Raw genomic sequence first — 25,256 nt, 5'->3', positions numbered from 1 at the left:
TGTTCTCCCCTGCCCAAAACACCCGGGGTGTCTCTGCTGCAGCAGCAGCACCACACCCCCCGTGGGTGCCAGGGTGGCATTTGGGTGACAGGAGCTGCCCAGGTGTCCTGGGATTCCTGGCAGAGTTCCCACCTGGGGCTCTCTCTGTGCCTCACTCTTGCAGTGCAGCTGGGCTGGGTGGCCTGAACACAAATCCTTTTCTTCCAGTGTTTGATTTCCTCCAGTATTCTGATTTTTCTCTCCTTGCTCCTAAGGGGAAGATCCCTTGGCTGGGGACCAGAATGACCACGACATGGATTCCATAGCAGGAGTCCTCAAGCTCTATTTCAGAGGCCTGGAGCACCCCCTCTTCCCCAAGGACATCTTCCATGACCTGATTGCCTGTGTCAGTAAGTACATGAAGAACTGGAAAGAAATAGGATTCATTTTCCTCATCCCCCCACTTCTCTTCCCTCCTTTTCCCCATTTTTCCTGCCTCCAGGGTGAGTTTTTGGGTTTCTCTGGCTGGGTTTGTGCTGCTGGGCTGGTCTCTGGTATCCAGTCTGAGCAATCACCTTTTCACAGCCATCCTTGCTCTGGCAGGAATGAACAAGGAGATGGAAATTCATAGGTTTTAAGGGCTGTGTGATGGAGTTTTGTGAGCCAGTGCTTGGTGACAGGATTCTTTTAAAAGAGAATAAAGCAAAAAACCTTCTTTCGTGTAAAACAATCTTGAAGAGCTGTCATCAGAGGATGTCAGAAATGCCCTCTCTGAGGCAGGGATCACCAGCAGGGTTCCCTGGATATCTGCTTGCCCTGGATACCTGCTGCCTTCTCCTGTGTGCTGGCCTCAGCTGACAAGGTCGTTTTTATTCATACTCCTTTTAGCTTCATACCCACAAGGGACCATCCACTGCCTCCTGCTCCAGCATATCAATCATCAGGGCACTCACTGGTAACGTTTTTCATGGTTACTAAAGGTGTTTCTGCCAGGCAGAGGGTTGTCTGTGGTTTCTGTATTGTTTTTAAGTGGCCTGGCTCTTGCTGCGTCCCCCAGAAATGAAGAATGATTCCATTGTCCAAGCAGAGAAATGGCCTTTGCAGGGGCAGCCTCTGAAGAGAGGCAGAAGATCACTGAGGAGACAGCTTCAGAAATGGCCTGTGCTTTTCTGCTCCTGATAAATGCATTTCCAGACTTGGATTTGTGTTATGTTGAGAAGCAAAATCCTCTTTCCCCCGAAGGAGCTCTCCCTTCTGAGCTGATTTATGCTGCCCACTTCTTTCTCAGCAGGCTGCTGCACACAGAGCCCTTTGCCTCACCCTTTAACTATGTTAATTTGAGTGTTCCAGCTTTTCCTTTTCAAACACCCACCTTTCCCAGCTGCCCTGAATGAGCCCTTGTGCCAGAGCCCCTGGAGCAGGTGACATCCAGAGCTCCCACGCTCACAGGGAGGCTCCCACGTGCTCGGGCACCTTCTCTGGCAGAGGCTTTGCCAGCAGGTTCTGCAGCCAAATCCCCTCCTGCTGGTGCCCTGCTGGCTGCCCAGTGTGCAGGGCAGGGTGCCCTGGTGGCACTGGGGCTGTGGCAGCAGGGTGACTCTCTCTGTGTGCTCTCTCTCTCTCTTGCAGCCATGGATAATTTGCAGGAGCGAGCGCTGCACGTCCGGAAGGTGCTGCTGAACCTGCCCAAGACCACCCTGATTGTCATGAGATACCTCTTTGCATTCCTCAATCAGTGAGTACCCCTGGGAGCACCTTCAGACCCCTTCAGACCCTTTGCAGCTCTGGGGTGGTTTTACTTGGATGGTCTCAGTTGCAGAGGTGGCAAGCAGCATTCCCTTCCTTCAGGGAATCAGGCATCCTCCTTTTTGAGCTGGCCTTGAGCAATTTGCTCAGTGGCCCTGCCAGGTGCTCCTGTGCTGCCTCTCTGCTCCACCAGCTGCCTACAAACCCTCCCCTGGCATCCCTGGCTCCCAGGGCTCTGCTGCAGGGCCTGGGGTAAACATGGAATTATTGAGGATGGACAGGGCAAGGACACCGTCCTCCATCCCAGGCTGGCCTTGGGCATTGCCAGGGATCCAGGGGCAGCCACAGCTGCTCTGGGCACCCCTGCCAGGGCCTGCCCACCCTCACAGAAAGGATTTCTTCCCTATATCTCATTTAGCCTCCTCTCTTTCAGTGTAAATCCATTCAGTTTTAATCCTGCTGTAACCCTGGTCTTGAGATGGGCTGCAGGTGGGCTCAGAACAGCAATAGCAGAGAAGAAATAAAGTCAAATATTAAAATCAGCACCCAGAGCTTTCAAACTTAAAATCAGCACCCAGAGCTTTCAAACTCCCCTTGCAGTTTCTATTTAATTTCTCAGTAAATACCATCAGTGTCTCATTTTTCACTTGGATCCATTTGTATCCCAAAACAAACCTTCTGAGCTCAGCTGCATGTTCTGAGCAGAGGATGATGATGGTGATGGTGATTTCTGCTGTTCACCCTCCTTCCCACCCGTGTTCTTTGCAGTTTATCTCAGTTCAGTGAAGAGAACATGATGGATCCCTACAACCTGGCCATCTGCTTCGGGCCCACGCTGATGTCTGTGCCCGAGGGCCACGACCAGGTCTCTTGCCAGGCTCACGTCAATGAACTGATCAAAACCATCATCATCCAACATGAGAACATCTTCCCAGGGCCCAGGGAGCTGGAGGGCCCAGTCTACAGCAGAGGTGGAACCACAGAGGATTACTGGTATGCTGGATGCTCTGAGCAGAGCCATGGGTGGGTGCTTAGCCATGGGTTAGGATGCTGCAGTTGTGTTGGCTAATTCAGGATTGCAGCATCTGGTGCAGCCTTTCAAAAATCTGTTTTATAGCAGCAAAGATGGCTCTGGTCTCTCTGGAGAGCCATCAGCTTTAAAGAAATAAGCTGGTATAAAGTAGCTATTCAGTTGTCAAACCTCACTCACTTATCATGAAGGGCAAGGTTGTGGAGGGATTTTCTTGGATGTTCTGGTTTGGTAGCTGCCAAAATCAATCTCTTTTTGTTGTTTTTTTTCCTTTTTTTTTTTTTCTCTCCTGCTTTTGCCTTTTCTTTCTGCCTGGCTGGAGTGCCTTTGCTTCAGACACAGGGGTCACTTGCAGCTGAACCTCCAAGGCTGTGGCACAGTTGAATTTCCAGGGCTGCAGGGGGAGGGCAGAGGCAGGAATGCAAAATCACCATTTCCATGCAGCCTGGAGCTCCAGAGGCCCAGCCACGTGCTCAGGCTGAGAGCACATCTGGAAGCAATTCAGGCAGAGCAGCTCCTGTCATCTGGGGTGGAAGCTTGGGCAGTGGGGGAAGGAAAGGAGGGCTTTGCTTTCCTCCTCTGATCCCTCCCTCTGAGCATCAGGAATGTTCATTTGTGTCCCACTGCTCCTGCTCTCCTTCAGCCTCACAGCAATGGGAATGATTATTTTCCTGGGCTAAAGTAAATAGGTTTTTTTAAAGGCAGTCACTGTGGGGACAGAGCAAGCCTTGTTTCCCTGGCTTGTCTCAGAGCTGTGGGATCACTCCTGGTTTAGAGGCTCCTCCAAACTCACTGCTGTGTGCACAGGACTTGCCAAAACCTTTTGGAAATTCTCTTAATTTCACCCCTCTCTCTGATGTTTTTAGCTGATGTTATATATGAAAGAATTGCAGGGGGAAAAAAAAAAAAACAACTTAATAATATTTATGGGTTTCAGGAAACACACGAATTTGGACAAGAGGTTTTGTGCATGAGGTGAAGGGAATGAAAGTGTGCTGAGTACCCCCAGTGTGGGTGTCAGGGCACAGGGGGGTGTGGGGGGCAGAATGTCCTGGGGTGATATCAGGGAAGGAGATAAGGGATGGATGGGACCCACAGGGATCACTGATCCAGCCCCTGGCCCTGCCCAGACACCCCAAAATCCCACCCTGAGCATCCCTGGGAGCTCTGGCAGCCTGGGGGCTGTTCCCATTCCCTGGGGAGCCTGGGAGGGAAAACCTCTCCCTGATTTCCACCCCAAACCTCCCCTGGCACAGCTCCAGCCCTTCCCTGGTCCTGTCACTGTCACAGGCAGCAGAGACCAGAGCTGCCCCTCGATTCCCTGCTGGCAATCCCTCCACTCCATTCCCCTGGCAGGATTTATTGCTGTCACCTTCAGGGCTCTCAGGGTGCCACCACTGCTCCCCAAAGCAGCACCCAGGGCTCAGCCAGGACAGGATTTGAGGTGGAAAATGCAGCAGGGACAATTTTTTAGGTGGAAAATGCAGCAAGGGTCAATTTTTAGGTGGAAAATACAGTAAGGACAATTTTTTAGGTGGAAAATGCATCAAGGACCATTTTTTAAGGTGGAAAATGCTGCTTTTTAGGAGGCAGGGCAGGAGAGAGGCACATGGCCCCTGTGCAGAGTGCTCTCAGGGTGTCACCACTGCTCCCCAAAGCAGCACCCAGGGCTCAGCCAGGACAGGATTTTAGGTGGAAAATGCAGCAAGGACCATTTTTTTAAGGTGGAAAATGCTGCTTTTTAGGAGGCAGGGCTGGGGAGAGGCACGTGGCCCCGTGCAGGGCTTGGAGCCGCAGCTGTGCTCGACATGACTTCACAGTCTGGGTGAAACTTTAGCCCTCAATGCTGCTTCCTCCTGGGGCCTCCAGCTGGCTTCAGAGGCTTCTGTAAACTTTATTAAAGAGCATAAAGGCTTTGCAAAGGATGGGGAGGGTTGATTGCTGAGGTGCTGGCTCAGGAGATGCTGGGCAGCCTGGTGTCCTGTGGATTGAGCAGAGTAAGGCGCCAGAATTGTTCAGACATTTCAGCTCTTCTCCTTTTTCTGTTTTCCTCATATTTAAAAGAGCACAGGAGGTAGATTGCCAGGGGGAGAGCACTGTCCAACCATCATCACTTATTTTAACCACTGCAGGGCCAAAATGAGGGATGAAGTTCCTCCTCTGTGAAGGAGATGAAAAATCATTTTTAAGGAGTCACAGAAGGCAGCAAAGGAGTTTTCTGGTGTAAGATGAAGAGCCAGCACTGGTTTTTAGCCCTTTTTTTTCCTCCTGAGAGGAGCAGGCAGGGCAGGCAGGCAGGGCTGCCAGCTGGCAGCAGCTCTCTGGAGCTGCTTGGGAGAGGCAATGGATCCTCTTCCAGTTTCCTTTCTGCTCCTGTCCAGAGGGAGCTGCTCGTGGAGCTTCTTACAAAAACATAACCTTTGGTTGCCACTTGTTGTCTCTTGATCCTTTCAAAGCTTTTCTTCATGCCAAACATAAATGAGTCCTCTTGGTAGTTTAGGTGCTCTGGAATCTTTATTTACAGGCAGCTAATTGGGCTGTGGGAGTTGCTGAGGGAAATGAATGGGACATTTAAGGTGGTGATAAAAGGGGTGGAGGGAGATGACAAACACAGACCTGGAAATATCAAGTTATAAATCAAGCAATGATTTCCCCCAGGAAGTTGCAGCTTTCTCATCAGCCATCTAATGAGCTAATTAGAGCAGTGGAGAATGCAGCCAGGGGAATAGTCCTGGCACGGCAGGGAGGAGCTGGACCCAGCCTGGCACTGCTGTGTGAGTGCTCAGTGTCTCCAGAGGTCCAGGCTGTGAGACGTGAAGTTGGATTTTGCTAATAGCGCTCAGAAGGAGTCACCAAGATGTTTGGTTTGGCTGATCACAAAAAAATTCAGCTTGATTTTTACCCACAGCCACTTCAGCAGATGCATCCACAAAGTGTCTGTAGCAGCAAAACCTAAATATTGACTCCTGATGGGGATTCCCAGCTCTGTCTGGTTGTTCTCCAGGATGTTCCCAGTTCTGTCTGATTGCTTTCCAGCATGTTCCCAGTTCTGTCTGCTTGCTGGCCATGAGGGATCTCCATTCCCAGCAGTTACAGCTGTCCCTGTTTCCTTCTGTTGCAGTGAAAGCCCTCACGGAGAGAGAGCCCTGGCAGAAGATTCAGTGCAGGATGTCACAGCTGAGCACCACACCAGTGATGATGGTATGGGAGGTCTGGTGTTTACTGGGGAAACTGGTGCAGCCTGCCTTGGGGGAGGCAGGGAAGGCTGTGCTTGTTGACACATCCAAAGTGGAGTTTGAATCACAACACTCCCTGGCAGCATCACGTGGCAGCATTTGGTGGCTGAAGGTACAAAGGTGGAGGATCAGCGTGGGAATCTCCAGAATTATCTGACAATTTTGAACGTGTCCCTGCTTCTCATGGGGTCTCAGCAGGAGGCTGGGTGTGTTTCAGTGTCCTCTCCCCTCTGCCTGTGCCAGGCATTTCTGCTGTCAGTGGCTCAGGAAGGAGAGCTCTGGGTGCTCAAAGCCCTTTAAGGGAGCAAAGCAACCCCCAAAGCTGCTTGTCTTCTCTGAGAGCTGGGTTTTAGAGCAGACAATCCTGAAGGCCTCTCAGAGGTTTGGATTTCCTTAAGGAAGTTCAGTTACATTTATTGTCTGATCAGTGAAAAGAGGCACCAAAGCTGAGAATTCCAGGATATTTCCTAAGGAAAAGGTGACACTGCAGTCATGAGTGTCCTTGATGCTCCCAAAGGTTCCTCCTGGGCTGGGGAGCATCCTGTGAGACCCCTCCAGAGCAGAGGAAGGATGAAGTGACTGATGTGAAATGATGATCCCTGGCATGCTGAGCAGGCTGACCACCAGGGCAGGACAGGGTTTTGATGCTGTCTTCAGACCCTTTGCAGCTCTGGGGTGGTTTTACTTGGATGGTCTCAGTTGCAGAGGTGGGAAGCAGAACTCCCTTCAAATCAGGCATCCTCCTTTTTGAGCTGGCCTTGAGCAATTTGCTCAGTGGCCCTGCCAGGTGCTCCTGTGCTGCCTCTCTGCTCCAGCAGCTGCCTACAAACCCTCCCCTGGCATCCCTGGCTCCCAGGGCTTTGATCTTACAGCTCTGTCCCTTCTGTGTGACCCTCTGGTGTTCACACAGCAGTGAGAGGGGAAAGGAAATCAGTTCTGCCTCAGCAGTGGGCACTGCCTGCCTTCAGCTGAGTGGTGTGCTTGACGAGTGGGAGCTCTGAAAATGCCTGGGAATGTGTCCTCCTGGAGCCTGGACCTCTGAGAAACGGGAATTTAATGGCTGTGAGGAAGGACAGGCCCTGATCCCACAGCTGGAGCTGGGATCTCTGAGAAACGGGAATTTAATGGCTGTGAGGAAGGACAGGCCCTGATCCCACAGCTGGAGCTGAGATCTCTGAGAAACAGGAACTTTAGTGGCTGTAAGGAGCTTGGATCTCTGAGAAACAGGAATTTAGTGGCTGTAAGGAGCTTGGATGTCTCAGAAACAGGAACTTTAGTGGCTGTGAGGAAGGACAGGCCCTGATCCCACAGCTGGAGCTGAGATCTCTGAGAAACAGGAATTTTAGTGGCTGTAAGGGAGGACAGGCCCTGATCCCACAGCTGGAGCTGAGATCTCTGAGAAACAGGAATTTTAGTGGCTGTAAGGGAGGACAGGCCCTGATCCCACAGCTGGAGCTGAGATCTCTGAGAAACAGGAATTTTAGTGGCTGTAAGGGAGGACAGGCCCTGATCCCACAGCTGGAGCTGAGATCTCTGAGAAACAGGAATTTTAGTGGCTGTAAGGGAGGACAGGCCCTGATCCCACAGCTGGAGCTGAGATCTCTGAGAAACAGGAATTTAGTAGCTGCAAGGAGCTTGGATCTCTGAAAAACAGGAATTTTAGTGGCTGTAAGGAAGGACAGGCCCTGATCCCACAGCTGGGAGGGAATCCTGGATCAGGCCTGCAGCCTGCTGCCAGCCTGTGCTGTTTGTGGGGGGTTTTTAGGTCTTTTTGGTGACTGGGAGGGCACAGAGGAGCAGAGATCAGAGAAGGACACTGCTCTGCAGCCTCTGGAGCTGGGGCCCCTGGGCAAGGTGAGGCTGGGAGGTGTTTTGGATGGAGTCCTGCAGCCTCTGTGGAATATTCCATAGGAAGCTTTTGGGAGGGAGCCCTTGGCACTGAGGAGCTGGGGCTGGGTCTCTTTGAGGGAGCAGCAGCGTGTGGTTAATTAAGGAGTCTCATGCTAATTGTGCTGTGCAGTGTCACACCCTGGTCACACCTCTCAGCAGGTACAGCTCCACCACAGATCTTCCCGGGGTTTTTCCCTCCTCCTGCCTTCAGATGGGACCAAACCTCCCAAAACTCTTTGGGGAGGCTGGGATTAACCTTCCCAAAGTAAAGCTGTCATCCGAGCCACCTCCACTGCAGGGAGGAATTTGGGGGTGAGGGGAGAGCATCTGTGCACTTCATCAGCCTCTCTGAACTGATTTGAGACAGGTATGAGAGGTCAGGGCTGCTGAAAGGCAAGCAGATTGTGTGTTTGTTAAATTATAAATACGAGTGGAAATGCTTTAATCTGCTGCTTGTCTGCCCAAGCTGTCAGACTGGCAGGGGGAATTGTTTGGCTTAGCCTTTTTGCTCTTCATTCACACAGTTTTCTGCTCTGAGCATAAGTGTAAGTAGGAAAAAGCTACTGGAAATTAAAGTCTAAAATCAGTCCTCTGGAGAAAAGCCAGAGTCCTAAAAAGCAAATTGGAACCATAAGAAACCTGAGTGCCACGCTCATCTGGAACAATAAACACTTCTTAATGAAGCAGATGGAATTCACCAAAGCACACTCCATCCCCTTCCTCAGTGGAGGGGGACACCAAAACCAGCATTGCTGTGGTTTTCACTGTCAGGACAAGCTGGCAGAGCCAGCAGGAGGCAGGAAGGAGCCAAACCCAGATACCCACGTGCTCTGGGGGGTCTGCCACAAGCTGCCAGCATGGGCCAGGCTGTTCCCACCCTGCCCAGTCCCTGGCTGGTTGCTGAGGACTGATAAATGGCATTTGTGTGAGTCTGAGCACAGGCTTAGCTGGGAGGGTTCTGAGCTGGCAGGTGTGGCAGGGGGGGTTGTTGGGGTGGATCTCAAGATCCTGCTGCTGGTTGCCCTCAGTCACTTGGTGCTGGGTAATTTCAGGTGCTGGTGGGGCTTTTTGGGGGCTGATGCTTGTGCTCTGCTCCCTCAGCCTGGCTGAGGAGCTCCAGCTGGCTCAGATGGATTCACACCATTATTTTCTCAAGCCCTGCTACCTCCTTGCAGCCTGGAGGCAGCTCCAGCCCCTGGAGCATATCCTCTCCCAAGGAATAACTGGAAAAGCTGTGCCTCACGTTTGGTCTCTCAGCCCATTTGAGCTTCCTCTTGCACTGCAGAGGCTTCCTGTGGTGCAGAGATCTCTGTGTGGAGTGGCAGATCTCTCTTTGATCAGGGCAGAGGAACCACAAATCTCTTTCTCCAGGAAAGAACTCAATTTCCATGGATTGCTTGGCTGCATTAAAGCTCCTTTAAAGTAATTAGAGAGAGCCCACTGGGGCTGTGTGGTTGAGCTCATCTCCATTCCCCTGATCCCTGCCCAGAACCAGCAGCTGCCTGAATACACATTTACACTCAAACAGTGGCAGATTTTTTTCAGAGCCTTAAAAATAATCCAGGGGAATTCCACATTGATTTTCCTGAGTGTCTTAAATGCCCTTATTGTGCCTCTGTATAATGTCAGAGTCCTGCAGGGCCCTGGATTAGTGGCAGGGCATGGCTGGAGCTGCTGTGTGAGCTCTGCAGGAGTGGGCACAGAGCATCTTCTGTGTCCTCACCCCTGCACCAAGCCCAGCTCTGGAGGCACTGCCTGTTTTCCTTTGCTTCCATGACACTTGGATGAAGAGCAGGGCCTCCCACCGTGCCAGAATTCCTCTCTCCTGGCTCAGGTGAGCCTCACAGGCAGCAGAAATTTCCTTCTGAATTGATGCTTTATTTCTGAAGCAGCCTGGAATGAGAGGATGTTTTCCTCCCCTGCCTGCCCAGGGGATTCACTTCAGCTGCTTTTAAGGAAGAGAACCCTGGGCAGACTTTTGTCTGGAATGTACCTGACTGCTTCCCACCTCTGAAAGCCTTTTGATTTTAATGAAACACTAATTCTGCCCTTGCCACTTCCATTATTGTTGGCTTGAATTGCTTTGGGGGGGTTTAGGGCTTGGAAAATACAGATGTGCCCTCTGTGTGGGGATGAGGTAAAGGATGAAAGGGCAACATCTTTAAGTTTTGGGGTTCCCGTCTGAATTTTTCTGCCTTAAGAGGGAAGGAGCACTTTATCCTCTTCATACTCAGGTTTGTGGCAGATTTAAACTGCTGACTGCTCACCTGAGCCCAGGGAGTTCAGTGAACTGTTTATTCCCTTCCATCTCCTGAGTGTGAGCCTTTTGATTTTAATGAAACCCTTTTGATTTTAATGAAACCCTTTTGATTTTAATGAAACCCTAATTCTGCCCTTGCCTTTTCCATCAGTGTTGGCTTGAATTGCTGCAAGGGGGTTTGGGGCTTGGAAAATACAAATGTGCCCTCTGTGTGGGGATGAGGTTGATGCCCTGGGAAGGCTGAGCTACAACAGAGACCAGACAGAGCTAAAGAATAAAGCAGGGATTTATTAAGAGGCCTCAACAGATCCACCTTGGGCAGCACAACCCAAAATGGTCACAAAAATGCACGACTGGTCACAGGGTCTCTCACTTTTATAAGTTCTGCTCCATTTGCATATTGGAGTTAATTGTCCAATTCCAGCTTTAGCCCATGAAGTCCCATCCTTGTTTTTCTCTCTCCAGCCCACGCTGTTTGTGCTCTTGGGCTGAGATTTGGATCATTTGTCCTTGGTCCCAGCTAGAGAAGGAATTGTTTTGTCTCCCTGCTCTGTGCAGAGAGCTCACCATCCCTTAATGTGAAGCCCAGACCCACACACTAAAGCAGCACAGAATCTGAAAAAATAGAAAAGCTAAACCTGAGGGTAAAGGATGAAAGGGCAACGTCCTTGAGTTTAGAGGTTCCCCTGTGAATCTTCCTGCTTCCAGCCCTCTGCTGCCTGAAGAAGGAACACTTGCTCCTCTTCACGCTCTGCTTTGTGGCAGGTTTAACCTGCTGACTGCTCCCCCGAGCCCAGGTGCTGATTGAAATGCTCTTTATTCCCTTCTATCTCCTAGAGTGTGAGCCCATAGAGGCCATAGCCAAGTTTGACTACCTGGGCAGGACTGCACGGGAGCTGTCCTTCAAGAAAGGAGCCTCTCTGCTGCTCTACCAGCGCGCCTCGGACGACTGGTGGGAGGGACGGCACAACGGCATCGACGGCCTCATCCCCCACCAGTACATCGTGGTGCAGGACACGTAGGTGCCACCCCACACCTGGGCTGCCTGCAGAGCAGGCAGTGTGCTAATATAATAGAGTGCTAATTGTTACCCAGCTAAGAAGCTGCAGTGGGATACAAGAGGTGTTTGAGTGCAAGGTGGGATTTAATCTCGTGTCCCTTCCCTCCTGGGGGAAGTGGCTCTGCAGGGCAGCTCTGGATGAGGAGAGGCTCTGGGAGTTGGGCCTGGTCAGTCTGGAGAGGAGAAGGCTGATAGGGGAGCCCACTAATCCACACAAATGTCCCCAAGGAGTGGCAGGATGGTGCCACCCTGACATGGGGCTTTGTGGCCACACGCCACGGGAGAGTTCAGGTTTTCACACAGGGGAGCTCGCAGAGGTGGAGGGGTGATGAAAGAATTGTTCTGGTGTCTGGCACAGCTGGGCTCTCCAGGGTGTTCACGGGAATCAGGTGCTCAGGAGGAGGGGGAATAGCTGTAGGATGCAGGATTAGAATGGGTGTATTGGAAGGAATTGTTCCCTAGGAGGGTGGGCAGGCCCTGGTACAGGTGCCCAGAGCAGCTGTGGCTGCCCCTGGATCCCTGGAAGTGCCCAAGGCCAGGCTGGGCAGGGCTTGGAGCAGCCTGGGGCAGCATAAGATGTCCCTGTCCATGGCAGGGGGTGGAAGAAGATGATTAAGATCACTTCCAGCCAAACCATTCAGTGATTTGAAGGACACTGGTGATTCTCAGGACCCTCACACCGTGCTGCTGTACACTTGCACAGTGCTGGACTGGAAACCCAGCACTGCTGCTGCTGTTGTGGTTGTGATACCCTCCCCTCCTCCTTCCTAGTGAGGATGGGATGTCGGAAAGGTCCAGCCCCAAGTCGGAAATAGAAATCAATTCTGAGCCACCGGAGGAAAAGGTGACAGCCAGAGCTGGTGCCAGCTGCCCGAGCGGGGGCCACGTCGCAGACATTTACCTTGCAAACATCAACAAGTAAGAGCAGCCTTGCATTGTTTCCCCTGCCTGTAAAGAGCTTGGTGATGAGTCCAGTGAAAAGCTTCCTTCCCTGAAAATGATTCATTAACCAGCACTGCCACCCTTTCTCTCTGCTTCCCCCTCTTTTAACTCACTCGCATTTTGCTGTCCCCTCTCTGTCACCAGCGTGGCCATCACTCATTTGAAACCCCACTGGCCTCTCTTCCCTGTCTCCAAGGTGCCATCTGGTCCTGTTTTCCCAAATGTGCCCTGTTCTATGCCTTGAGCAGACAGAGGAAGGGAGGGGAGTGCTGGGCTGAGATCTCGTGTCGTTGTCCCCGTCCCTCCTCGTGTTGTGTGATCTGTCACGTCTCCCCCACGTTTGCCACGTGCTGTTTGATGGGCTGGGGGGACAGTTCCTCCAGGAAGCTGTGTCCCAGTTTGTGATAAATGCCATACCTGCAGTCCCACCAGCTGGCACTGCCTGGAGCACTCCTTTGTTTCTGCAGCACTCCTCACCTCGGGTTACTAACCATATGCTTGCAGTGGAACAGCACAACCCCCTGTTGCTCTAACCTTGCCTCCTCCACCAGAAATTGTTGCTTTAGCCAACACTCCACATAATAAAAAGCTGGAAAATCAAGCTAGTAGCAGACTAAATTCCATGATCTGTTAAATAGTTTTTCTAGACAGATTTATCCCCGTATATTTCTGATTATTTCCTTTGTGGTAAAAACCCCCACCTCTCTCCATTGTGCAGTGAAGGTTTTATGTGATAATTACAGTTTGATGGGAGGGGATGTTCTTAACCTTCAGCTAATTTAACACAATGTAGTCTATAAAGGCATTAGCATAAATGCATCCTTTTAAAAGGTTTGGACCCTGCTCATGGCCTAGAGTGCCTGGGCCTTCCTTATGGGATTCAGCAGAGCTCCACTGATATCTGGGAAGCCCTGTTAATCTGCATCAGCTTGGGATCTGGGCTTTCTTTTATGATATTTGCTGTCTGAGCCACTGGAGTGGCCATTCTGCCAGTTATGGAGAGATTTGTGTAATAACAGACCTGTGCTGGAGCTTCACCATCTGCTGGCTTTGGTACAGTTGTGTGTAGTGGTTTTTAGAAGCCTGGGGAATGTCCACCCTAGTTTTTGGGGATTTTTTTTTTCCCTTTACTAGGGAACCTGATATTTAGCAATAAGTAGCATAAGACTCATTTTGTTGTTTTTTCTTTAGGAATGAATCTTCTGACCTATGTGTGAACAGACTTGAGCAAAATTAAATCAGATGGTTTCGCAATGACAGTTGTGCCACCCACTGAATTATTATTTGGATGCCAAAATCCTACTGGAGTTAACACTTTCTTGCAGTTATTCATGGGGCTGGTGCTATATATAAATGGATCCTTCCCTGTATAATGGATGCCAAGCTTCAGACCTATGGCATAAAGTATTCTGCTGCATTGGCCTTCCCATGATTTGAGTGGAATCGTGCTGTCAGACCTCATGGTGCTGGGGTAGAAACTAAATTCTTTGGACCAGTTCATCCATTTGACATCATCCCTTGGTTTATCTGTAGCCCATGCCTTGTGGTCCTGCCAAAGCCATGAAAAAGAATCATCTCCTACCACCAGCAATCATTGGAAATGATCATTAACCCCAAACTGGGGGTCTTTGCTTGCTGATTTCTGAAAAAAATAACTTGATGCCTTGGGCCAGGAGCTTAGTAGACTTATACTGTGTCCTCCAGTCAAAGATTGTAGCTCTGCTCTTGGAATGTAATAAAAACACATCATCAAAACCTGTCGATGGCACAGAGGGTTTTTTTGTTTTGTTTTTTTTTTTTTGTTCCAGTATAAGTTCTTCTCCTCTTGACCAAGTTAATCACGTTCCACCCAAGTTTTCTGGTTTTGCTATGAATGTGCACAGCTGCCAGGACTCAGCCTTGTTGTTAGAAGCGTGAAACTGGAATGATTTATAATTTATAATTATTTCACTGTACCGCAATCACCCCTCAACCCCTGGGTCTGTTTGTAAGCTGGGTACCTCTGTGTCTCTCCCCATTGTCCTGTGTGTTGTTTTGGGGGGATATCTTCAAATGACAGCCCTGTACCTGCTTGTATTGACTTGTTTTGCTTTTGTGACTGAAGGCAAAGAAAGAAACCAGAGTCAGGCAGCATCAGAAGAGCGTTCCGTCAAAGTGACAGCCACGGCCTAGGTAGTTCCCTGGCAGAACCAGCCTCCCCCGGGGCCATAGCCGCTTCCAGGCCCTCATCTCAGCCCATTATGAGCCAAAGTCTTCCCAAGGAGGTTCCAGACAAATGCTCCATCAGTGGGCACGGCAGCCTGAATTCCATCAGCCGGCACTCGTCGCTGAAGAGCAGGATGGACAGCCCGCAGATCCGCAAGGCCGTCACCGCCGGCCGCTCCAAGAGCTTCAACAACCACCGGCCCCTGGACCCCGAGGTCATCGCACAGGTGAGCAGCACTGTGGTGTGGCACTGGTGTTTTGTGAAAATCCCTTTGCCAGGTGTTTGGGAGAGAACCCCCAGAGGGGCTCCTCTAGAAAAGCAGATTCAATCAGCCCCGAACCGCAACCGGTTCAGGAGAAAATACCTCCTTGCAGAAAAGTGGGGAAAAAACCTGTTTATTAAACAATAAAACCCAAACAATATTAAAGAATGAAACCTTTTGCTGCTCCAAAAAGAGATGGTAAAGTCAGAAAAGTCCCCTCTCTGGGCTGCAGTTTGGCTCACTCAGTCTCTGGTCAGTCCCTCGGTGCTGGAAATGCCGCAGCCCAGCCCGGCCAGGGGCCACAGGTGGAGCTGCCAGTGCTCTGCTGGGTGTTCAGTCCAGAGCAGGTTTGAACAGCTCCAAGAAAAAGAAAAACCACAGTCCAGGGAACTTCTTTGCCTCAGCTAGCTAAAACTAACTAAAAGCAAAGGAGAGCTCTGTCCTGCTGTCTGTCCATCCGCAGACAGCACAGACCAGGAGCAGGAATGTGGAGGAGTGAGTGCAGTGTCTGAAAGCAAACTGCGGCTTCTTCCTCCCCCCTGCACTCTCTGGAACAAGTCTTAAAGGTGCAAAACTTATTATTCAGTATAAACAGAACAAGACAATTGGGGATAAAATGTCCCCAAGGAGTGTGAGGATGATGCCACGCTCTGTTCAGCAACAGCACAAGGAGCCATAGATTAAAACAAAAAGTTCAGCCTCAACATGAGGAAGAGCTTCTGTCCATGAGTGTGCAGAGCCCTGAACTGCTGCCCAGGAAGGTCCTGGAGTCTCCCTCTCTGCAGACACCCCAAAGCCACGTGGATGAGTTTCTGTGTCACCTGCTGCAGGTGACCCTGCCTGGACAGTGGGTTGGACTCCAGAGGTCCCTTCCAAGCCCAAGCATTCTGTGATTCTCTCAGTGCAATATGAGCTTAGGACACAGCCCCAGTCTGGGCTTTCATCCTCTCTGTGCGCAGGCACTGAGGCTGCTTTCCTGAGGGAAGGTAAACAGTCACAGAATCACAGAATCACTGGGTTGGAAGAGACCTTCAAGATCATGGAGTCCAGCCCAGCCCCAACACCCCAACTGAACCCTGGCCCCCAGTGCCACATCCAGGCTTTGTTAAACACACCAGGGATGGTGACTGCACCACCTCCCCGGGCAGCCATTCCATTACCCTTTCTGTAAAAAACTTCTTCCTAATATCCAACCTAAATTTCCCTTGGTGCAGCTTGAGTCAGGTCCTTCCTTCATAAAAACTTGGCCCTTTTGGTTACCCAGAATTTCATCTCAACACTAAAAGCATCCATTTCAGAAAGTGACACCGATTCCAAAGCTGCCAGCAGAGAATTAAGCAACGATAACTTCAAGACATGAGAGAAATTAAGTGTTTCTTGTGGATTTAACACTCTCCTGTCACTGGTGCAGGCTTGCCTGTGGTGTGACATCCATGTCTATACTTTCATCTACTATCTCTGCAAGATTTTGAGAACTCTGCAAATCCATTTCCCACTTCTCTCTCTTGTATGTTAAAAACTTTTTTGATAGTTTTGCCTGTTATTTTTTGTACACACTGAAGTATGCAAGGTATTCCTACCAGTATCACCACTAAAACACCCAGCACACACAAACCCACAACGTGGGAAGCGCACGGAGCAGCAGAGCCCAAATAAAAGCAGGCTGCTGACTTGGGGTGAGGGGAGTGCAGTGCTCCAGTGGCATCCTCATCTTCTTGCAGGGCTCAGAGTGTGATCAGCAACCAGCTCTGAACACAACCCTGCTGGTTTTCAGGAGTTAGTTATTTACACAGGGGCATTGAAGTCAGGCTATAAAAGATGTGAATTTACAGATTTCCCTCTTCCAGAGGGCTCTTCCCAGGTGGATGTGCCTGCACTTGCATCTGTCTGTACCCACTGTTTGCAGGGTGGGATGGGTGGCTCTGCCTGAAGCCAAGGAATGCTCCAGGCTCAGGTTACAAAGCCAGCCCTGGAGACCTGACTGCTCTGCCTGGCTCAGGCTCTGCAGGTTCCTAAGGAGCAGGGGGGAAATATGTGAAAAATAAACTGAATTTTTATTGACAAAACAGCAGCTCCACATAATAAATAAGGGGCGCATTAAAACTCTATGGGTTTAATGCTGATGGGAATTTGTATTTTGCCATTTTAACTACCTTAAGCCCATTTGTTAAAGTGGAAATGTGGTGTACAGCTCCTGTTGTGCTTCCCTGTCCTTCTGAGGCTTTGGTTGATATAAATCAGATTCTTTGTTTTTTCAATTAGGCTCTGACTGAAGTTGTTCTGTCTCCTCTCCCTGCCAGAACCTTCACTCCATTGTTTCACTGGAGAAGAGTCTGGGGACAAAAAGGAAGGAGGAGGGGAAAATAAATAGAAAAGAGGAAGGAGAAAAACCCAAGCTGTGTTAAATCAGTGTTTTTCTCTGTAGTATCTGCTCAAGCACCATGCAATAACCATCTTACATATTTCCCCAACTTCATAACAAAAATCTGCCTGGCCTCAAGATAGAGTGGGAGGCGTCAGATTTCTGCCTCTGCTTTCTTCCACCATTCCTTGACTGATTTACCTTCCCCACCCCCTGAAAAAGCTCTGAGGAAGCTGGAAAGCTGCAGCCAAAAGTGTGAGTCACAGCCAGACTGAGCTCTCCTGCTCCCCAGGGAGTTCTGTGCACCACTGCACTCTCCAGCAGACAACGTGTAGGTCCTGAGACAAAACCCCCATGGTTTTAGCTCAAATGTTCTCTATATTTATTTGTTAACAACTGTAATGACTTTTAAGAGGAAGGAGAAGGGCCAGTTTTGGTTGCTACACGTGTTTCTGGCATCTTCTGTGTTTTCTAAAATTCTGAGTCCTGTGAAATACATTTCTGGGAACAGCTCAGCAGGAAAACCAGTGAGGCAGCAGGAGCCCACGAGGATTTCAGCATTCAGTGTGTGGCCCACCCAGTGTCCAAGCCATCAGTGCTCCCTTCAGGAATTTACTCTCCTGAACCTCCCGTGCCAAATAAACTGCAAGAATGGGCACCAGTGCTTTGGTTTCTGTTCCTTGCTGCCATTTGGGTCTTTACTTTGAAGTCTGGGCAGCATCAGGAGCCATGAAGGGTCAGATTAGCATCAAGGCAGTGCTTAGCAATTATTTTGCTCCCTATTGCTGGAAAATTCTCGTGATTATTGGCCGCACGATGTGGCCCTGCACGGTTCGGTTTAGAAAACAAAAAACATGCTCAAAACCTGGCTTTTACCTGGTGATTTGTGTGTCTGGGCCGTGCCTTCACTGTGCTCCTCTGCTGTGCTTGCAGGACATTGAAGCCACCATGAACTCAGCCCTGAACGAGCTGCGGGAGCTGGAGCGGCAGAGCAGCGTCAAGCACGCGCCCGACGTCGTCCTGGACACCCTGGAGCCCCTGAAAACCTCGCCGGTGGTGGCCCCCACCTCGGAGCCCTCCAGCCCCCTGCACACCCAGCTCCTCAAGGACACTGAGCCCCCGTTCCAGCGCAGTGCCAGCACTGCTGGGGACATCCCCTGCACCTTCAGGCCCGTCAAGTCTGTCAAAATGGCCACGCAGGTGAAGCCGCCGGCCACGCGCCCCAAGCCCGCCGTGTTCCCCAAAACCAGCGCCAGCACCCCCGGCGTGGCCTCCTCTGCAGCCCAGCAGCCCCCTGACAAGTCCTGTACTGTCTGATGCACCCCTGCTGCTCTCTGGGTACAACTCCTGCTGTTCCAGATGGAGTGACTCTGGCAAAGACATTAAAATTCCTATTTAACGAATCCTTGGATTGAAGGGGAGCTGCTGGGAGCTGCTGGGAGCTCCTGAGCGGCCACAGCCTCATCCCACGTCCCCAGGACAGCTCCTGCCACGCTTGGGAAATCCACAATCCACGAGCCACTGTGAAGCTGAGCAGGAAAACACCAAGGGATGAGTTGGATTTTGGTTTTGATGCCTTGTTCAAGTGTTCGGCCGCTGGAAGGAACATTTGGTGGTGTCCTGTTTTGGGATACTGGTGTAGTGACTTCTGTATTCTGTGTTTCATTTACCACAGGGAAACAATAGGATAGATTTTAGTCTATTGCATGTTTTGGTGCCACTGGTTACGTGGAGCTTGGACATGCCTGTTTCTTGTGCATTATTATTATAATAATTATAATTATTATTATTATTATTCCGTCGCCCGCTGGTGCCACGGTGGTTAAGGGTCTGTCTCGACTTCCATCACATCCTCTGGTTTTGTTTGTTTGCTCCCCATTCCTCCCCCTCAGGGCCAAAGCCTTTGGCCATCCAGCCTCATGCTTTATTTGTCATGGAGAAATGAGTTTACTCTGGAACACTCGTAGATTTTGTGGAGTTCTACGTGAGACGTGTCTGTGCAAATAGAAACAAACATGTTTTCCTGAGCTCTGGGAGCACAAGAAAGAGCCCAGTCATTGCTTATGGACAATCTTCACTGGTTTCCCCCTCTGCTCTCCCATATTTAAAAGCAGCTTTATTGTTTCCAGTGGCATTTTCAGCCCGTGGGCTCTGATGTGGTGTTTGCTCTCGGGAGACTGAATGTAAAACAAAACAAAAAAAAAAAAGAGATAATTTTGAAAACAAGCATCCTCTGCTGGGAGCCCATCCCCAAGACACACTCTGCTGGTTTGCCCGTTCCTCAGGACAGATCCTGACCCCCATCCCAGCACCAAGCACTGTAAAAACTTCGCTCAGGAGTTCTCAGCTCCCTGCCTTGTCCCTCTCTGCTCTTATAGAGCAGAGCAGGGACCGCTGCTGGGGACAGGGGTGTGACAGCACGTGGCCTCTGCAGTGGCTGCCCCCCGTGCTCCCTGCCATGCCTGCTCCATGCAGGGCTGACCTGTGAATGAATGAATCCTTTGGTATTATTTGTATTTATCCGTAGCCAGCAGCATCCACGGACTCTTTTGTACTCCCCGGGGAATTCTCCACAGTGCCCACAGTTATTTAATTTAATAATTAAAAGGCTTGTGCCACTTAGCAGTGGAGACTGGCTGACCCTGAGCTCGCCTCGTTCCTCAGCTTTTCTGGGATTTCAAACAAGCTGCACATCTTAGGCTGCCATCAAATAATGAATTCAGGACGAGATAAGAAAAGTCATTTTTCTCACCCATTTAAGCTGAGTTTCCTTGCAGTTTGTGAGTTCCTGGTGACTGCAAAGTCAGTTTAATTGGCACTTAAAAAAGAAGAAACAAAGAAGAGTTGCTGAAATGTCCTTTTCTCATGCATTTAGGATGATACTTGGAAATATGGAACAGGGTCTTCCTGCATCCCTGTCCATCCCCACACGCACAACCCCCTTTCTACAGAAGCAATCAATCCATAATTAATGACTTTCCAAAAAGCCAGCTTCCTCTGGGCCCTGAGTTAAGGGCATGCAAGAACTGGGGAGCACTGGGAAGGTTTTGGTGAGAACACTCCTCGTTTCCCATTTCTCCTGAGCTTCCCTGGGGAGCCCCACGGTACGAGTGTGACTGTCCCTGCCCCTCCAGGAGATGCCACCAGTGCCACCAGCCACCTTTGCTCTCAGGTTCTGATGGACTTCTACCACCAAGGAATCACTTGTTCTTTTGGGGAAAAAAAAAAAAAAAAAAAAAAGAATGATTAAACTTGTAGTTTTTTGCTCAGGCAGAACTTTCTGGCATTTCCTTTTTAGTAAGAATTTTTGGGTTTTTTGATTTCTTTTCTTTTTTTTTTTTTTTGGTCTCAAATGACCAAAGTTAATCTGTGTCAAGAGCAGGATCTCTGTAAATTGACTTTGCCTCATTTTAATGCCTTATTTTCTTTTTTATATTTTTATGCCTAGCATTCAATATTCCTAAGAATAAGTGTTCAGCCACGCACAGCACATTGGAGGAGCTGCTCTTTTCCAGCTTCAAGGTCTGAAGTGTGGAATTAGATGGAAAACAAAAACAAAAAACAAAACAAAAAAAAATTTTTTAAAAAAGACTTCAGGTTACTGTAACAGCAACTGTCTGTATCTGAATTATTACTGTGCTTCTCTAGCATCCACAGCTCTGGGACAATCCTGCTGCCAAGGGCAAGGTGCTTGGCAGGATCACCTGGATATGGAGCAACTCAACTGGAATTCTGGTGTGCACTGTGACTGACAACAAGCAATAGGACAGGCTGAAGCTCCTCCTTCCTCTTCCTCGGGCGGAAAAACCACACGTGGGAGGGATGAAACAAGAAAATCACACACAAAATCATGGGGGAAAAAAGGAGATTTTCAGCTTGTCCTCCTCACTCTGAACACACAAGGCTGAGAGGACGTTTGCCACGAGTGTTTTGTGAGCAGTGGCTGCCGGAAAGGTGGGAAGGAGGAACTGGAAATGTTCCCTCCCTGAGGACAGGTCTGACTCAGTGGTTTGCTTGGGGAGGTACCAATGTCACTCCACATCTTCATATCCCGAAGAAATTTTAGCTCTTCCAAGGAAATTCCTCTTTTCATGACTTTTCCTGTAACGTTTGTGTCGAATATGAAGACAAAAGAAGTGTTTGATAACTGGAATGACGTCTGTCTGTTGGATAGTGCTTTGTATGAACCTTGTTCATCAGGTGTTGGATTGAAATAATCCAAAGCAAAAAAAAAAAAACCTAAAAACTTTTAAAATGAAACATGGTTTTAGGTGATCAATCTGAATGGTTTCTGAAGCTCAGACCTTTTCTGGGTTATTTCCCTAGTTGGGAATGGAGCAGTGTGCTTTAACCATTGCTTAATTTCTGCCTCTCTGAGGTCGTCCAAAGTTTATGAATTGTAAATTTGTCCTTTGTGTCCTAGCAGTGGGACACGATCAAACCCTCTCATTTTATCTGTATTGGGTATTTTATTGCAACAAAAATGAGTAAATAATTAGAGTGCACTGTGACAGCAGAACAAAAAAAAAAAAAAAAAAGTTGTTGTATATTGTCTGTATTTTGATACCTGTTCAAAAGGAGTCTTTGGGTTTCCTGTGCTGAATACCTCATGTGTTGGGTTTTGGGAGTTTTTGTTGATTTTTTTTCTTTTTAGGTTGTTTTTTTTTTTTTTTTTCTTTTTTAAGGCAAGATTGTTCTTGCACAAAAGTAGGTTAAGATAACCGAGTTCTCATAAATTTATTTACTAAATCAAAACACTTCAGCTTGGCAAGAAATCCCATCTGTTGTAGCTCCCCACCTTGCACTTGGTACGGGGCCGACCCGGCGCACTTGGGAGAGCTCCAGCAATACTGGGACAGGAGAAGCTCATTGCAGGTGGAGTTTGCTGCCTTATTTCTCTTCTTCTCTGTGTCAAAAACCTCAAATTCAGCGGAGCATGGCGTAGCTTTGGGGATTTATGGAGCTTTTGGGAGATGTCCTTCTGCAAAAATCGACGTCTCTGATTCTCAGCACTTCAGATCCTCCCCGGGGGCGTGGGAACGCTCCCTCGGTGGGATCCGTGTGGAGGGGACACTTCCAGGAGGTGTTGCCCTCAGTGAGCAATCAGGAATGGTGGGAAAATGCCCCAAAAATCCCTGCTGAGCCAGTTGGATGGATCCCATGAGAGGCTGAGCTCACGCCCTTGTCCAGCACATCCCTGAGCACAGGAGGCAGAGGAAGGAGGTGCCCCTGTCCCCCCAGGTGTGGCACTGCTCAGGGGCACCTGTGCTTGGCAGGACCAAGCCCTGGGTGTAGAGGGATGTGCCCCAAAGTGCAAACACACTGCGCTCCCCTGAGCAGGGAACTGCTTCAAAAACTGCTTCAAAACCCACAGGAAAAGAGGAGCATTGGGGCATTTCCATTGCTCATGGGCCTGTCCAGGGCAGGAAATTGAGTTTAACAAGCTGGGGATTTATTTATTTTGAGATTTTTAGCTTTCACGAAAAAAACCCAGCCTTTTTGTGGGTTTGTCTGGCCTTGGCTAATGCCCCACAAATGCAGGTGGGGACATAAAGCTGTTCCTTTAGTGGGCTGGTGGCACAAGAGGTGGAAAGGAGGGAACGTCCTTCCCCCAGGGACGCTCCAGCACCAGCCCTGGGGAATCACCAAGCGCTTCATGGACTGAACTTTGGGGTTTGAGCTCCTTCCACATCAGCTCTCTGCATGTCTCTGTGTCTGTGTGACAACCTGGTACTTGAAAATAAGAAACAAAAATAGAAATACTTGACCCTGTGCCTGCGGGGCCGGGATGGCCCCGGCTGTGTCGCGCACAAGCGGTTCCGCCGACCGCCCACCACAAGGCAGATGAATTCTTTTCCAGGCTGTTCTAGCAGCAAACCATCTATTTGGGTGGCTCTAGAGATGCAAAAACAGCAGTTCAAGGCCTGGAAAATGCAAGGGTTTTGTTGGTTTGGAGTTTGTTTTTTTTTTCCTGTTAAATTTTGTGCTTCCTCTAACGTAGTTTGGGATGAAAGTGTTTTTCAACGATGGGCCAAAAAGAGGGGAAGGTGGAGAGGGAAGGCAGCTCCCTGCCGTGCTAATACTTGATCTGCCAAGCTTCACACAGGGTAAATATTCAGCAGTTTGCAGCAGGAATCGTAGGTGGGCCTGTCCTTTTTGAGGCACTGTAGTAACCTTACTCCTGAAGTGGACTTCACCAGCCTTTCCTCCAGGCACAGCCCTGAGGTGTGAAGAACAACCCAAGCCCGAGGGGTTGGACTCGTGAGTGTGCCAAACTGCTGGAGCAATACTTGTGAGCAGCAGCTTCTCTGAAAGCCCAGCTCGATGTAGCTCAAACAGGGCAATTGCTGAAATCCATCTCTGATTTCCAGTGGTCCTGCTGGAAGGCAGGAAAATCGGGTTGCAAAGTGTAGGAATTGTGTTTTTCTGTCTGAACCTGGGGTTGTCAGCAGCAGTTGTTTCATGGTGGGATGGAATGTTCTTGCTAAAACAAGTTTCCACTGTTTCATGTCTTCTACACCAATATATATATGGTGTATATATTAAACTGTGTAAAATTGTACTTTGTACATAGAACTCTGTACAATATGGAGGTACAGCCTTTTTTTGTTTTGGTTTATTTTCCCTCCCCCTTTTTGGTACAGTCTTGTACAGTATTAGGAGTCGATGTGTTGGAAGTGTTAAATCCATACTGGGGCAACAAAATGTATCCATTGTCATTAGCAATAGTTTTGGAGAAATAAATGTTTTGGGTATGGTGGAAACACTGACCTGAGGGTGCCGGTGTGTGATGTCCTGGGGCTGAGTGGGACAGAGGGAGAGCATGGCCTGGGGGGCTGCTGGAATGCTCAGGAATGTTGCTGGAGGTGCTGGAGAGTGGGTGAGGAAGGATCTGCAGGAGCCAGGAGCTCCTGGTGCCATCCTGGGGACACTCGATGGCAGGGGGCAGGGGCAGCGTGGTGGCACAGAGAGAAGGGGGACACTGAGGATGTGGTGATAAAACAAGGGAATGGCCTGAAGCAGAAGGAGAGCAGGTTTAGATGGGATATTGGGAAGGGTGGGAGGCTCTGGCACAGGGTGCCCAGAGCAGCTGTGGCTGCCCCTGGATCCCTGGGAGTGTCCCTGGCCAGGCTGGAGCACCCTGAGAGAGTGGAAGGTGTCCCTGCTGTGGAATGATGCGATTGGAAAGGTCTCTCCCAACCCAAACCATTCTTTCTGTGAGCCCACTGATTCCCGATTCCAGCCCTGTGTTCCCCCACCCTGGGCTCGCACGCAGCCACCACAGCAGGATTCCCTGGGGCAAACGCTTCCCTGGCAGTGACCTGATTTAAAAATGCTTAATCTTCATCATTTTCCTGTGGAGGATGGACCCCCAACTGGCTCAGGAAAGAGGATTTAAGATTGAGATTATGGATTGGATCATTATTTTATCATTACCAGCTTGCCCCCATCTCGGTTTTTCCATGGGCCTTTTTCAGAGCATGGAGGGGGAACGTGGCAGGGCTGTTCATTTTGGCTTCTTAAGATTCAAAGGAATTACTTTCAGTGAGGTTTGATGTTTAATTGAGGCATTTTTTCCCCCCTGTCCCTGGGGTGAACATCCCTGTGCTCCCTGTCCCACATCTCCTCAGGAAATTCAGGATGTTTTAATTCCAAAATCACAGCAGCCTCTGTGGCACCACCCCAGAGCCAGCTGGGCACGCTGCTCATGGCTTTTTGTTTTTAAAACATGAAATAGGAGTCAGACAGCAATGGGGTGGCACAGATAACAAGGGATTTCTGATTTTCCCTTGGTCACTGCCCAGCAGAAGACACTATTATCTCTTAAACCCTCATCAAACCACAGGTGGGGCCAACCCTCCCTCACAAACCCCATGGTTTTTAACAAAGAAATGGTTTTTGGTGGTTTTTAACAAAGAAACACCCTGGTGAGTGCTGGGATGGTTCAGCTCTCAGGGACGTGTCACAGGTTTGTCACAGTGACACCGAGGGGACAGCACTGGGCTCGTGGGACTCTCGGGTTTTCTGACCCCAAGGACGAGGTCCCTGCTGCACACAGAGCTCGCTGCTCGTCCTTCATTCTTCGGGCTTTGCTGCCACCAGCTGGAACAATTAATTCTTGTCACAAATTGCTTTCAAGGCCGGGTTTTTTTCCCTCCCAGCCCGCGCCAGATGCGCTCTCCCAGTTTGTCCCCTGTGGGCACATCCAGTCCTGGGGTTCAGATGGGATTGTGGAGGAAATCCCGCTGATGGGGCAACCAGGGAAAGGAAATGAGCTGGGAA

The 25,256-nt window shown here is 49.7% G+C and overlaps 1 protein-coding gene across 4 annotated transcripts in view; it reads left to right on the top strand.

The window, feature by feature from the left end:
• SRGAP2 (SLIT-ROBO Rho GTPase activating protein 2) overlaps positions 1-23,743 on the top strand; it is a 107,078-nt gene extending 83,335 nt beyond the window's left edge. For 2 of the 4 annotated variants that reach the window (XM_041460487.1, XM_041460484.1), the window contains exons 16-23: positions 255-389; positions 1,609-1,714; positions 2,494-2,718; positions 5,877-5,956; positions 10,979-11,159; positions 11,973-12,119; positions 14,248-14,575; positions 17,907-23,743. In XM_041460487.1, the coding sequence (XP_041316421.1) occupies positions 255-389; positions 1,609-1,714; positions 2,494-2,718; positions 5,877-5,956; positions 10,979-11,159; positions 11,973-12,119; positions 14,248-14,575; positions 17,907-18,290 (1,586 nt within the window). In that variant the 3' untranslated portion in view covers positions 18,291-23,743. The other 2 variants (XM_041460488.1, XM_041460489.1) reach the window with 2 other exon arrangements.
• Positions 23,744-25,256: the final 1,513 nt, after the last annotated feature.

Source organism: Pyrgilauda ruficollis, unplaced genomic scaffold (assembly GCF_017590135.1).
Source record: "Pyrgilauda ruficollis isolate IOZ18807 unplaced genomic scaffold, ASM1759013v1 scaffold144, whole genome shotgun sequence".
NCBI lineage: Eukaryota > Metazoa > Chordata > Aves > Passeriformes > Passeridae > Pyrgilauda > Pyrgilauda ruficollis.
This window is presented reverse-complemented; position numbering and strand designations above follow the sequence as displayed.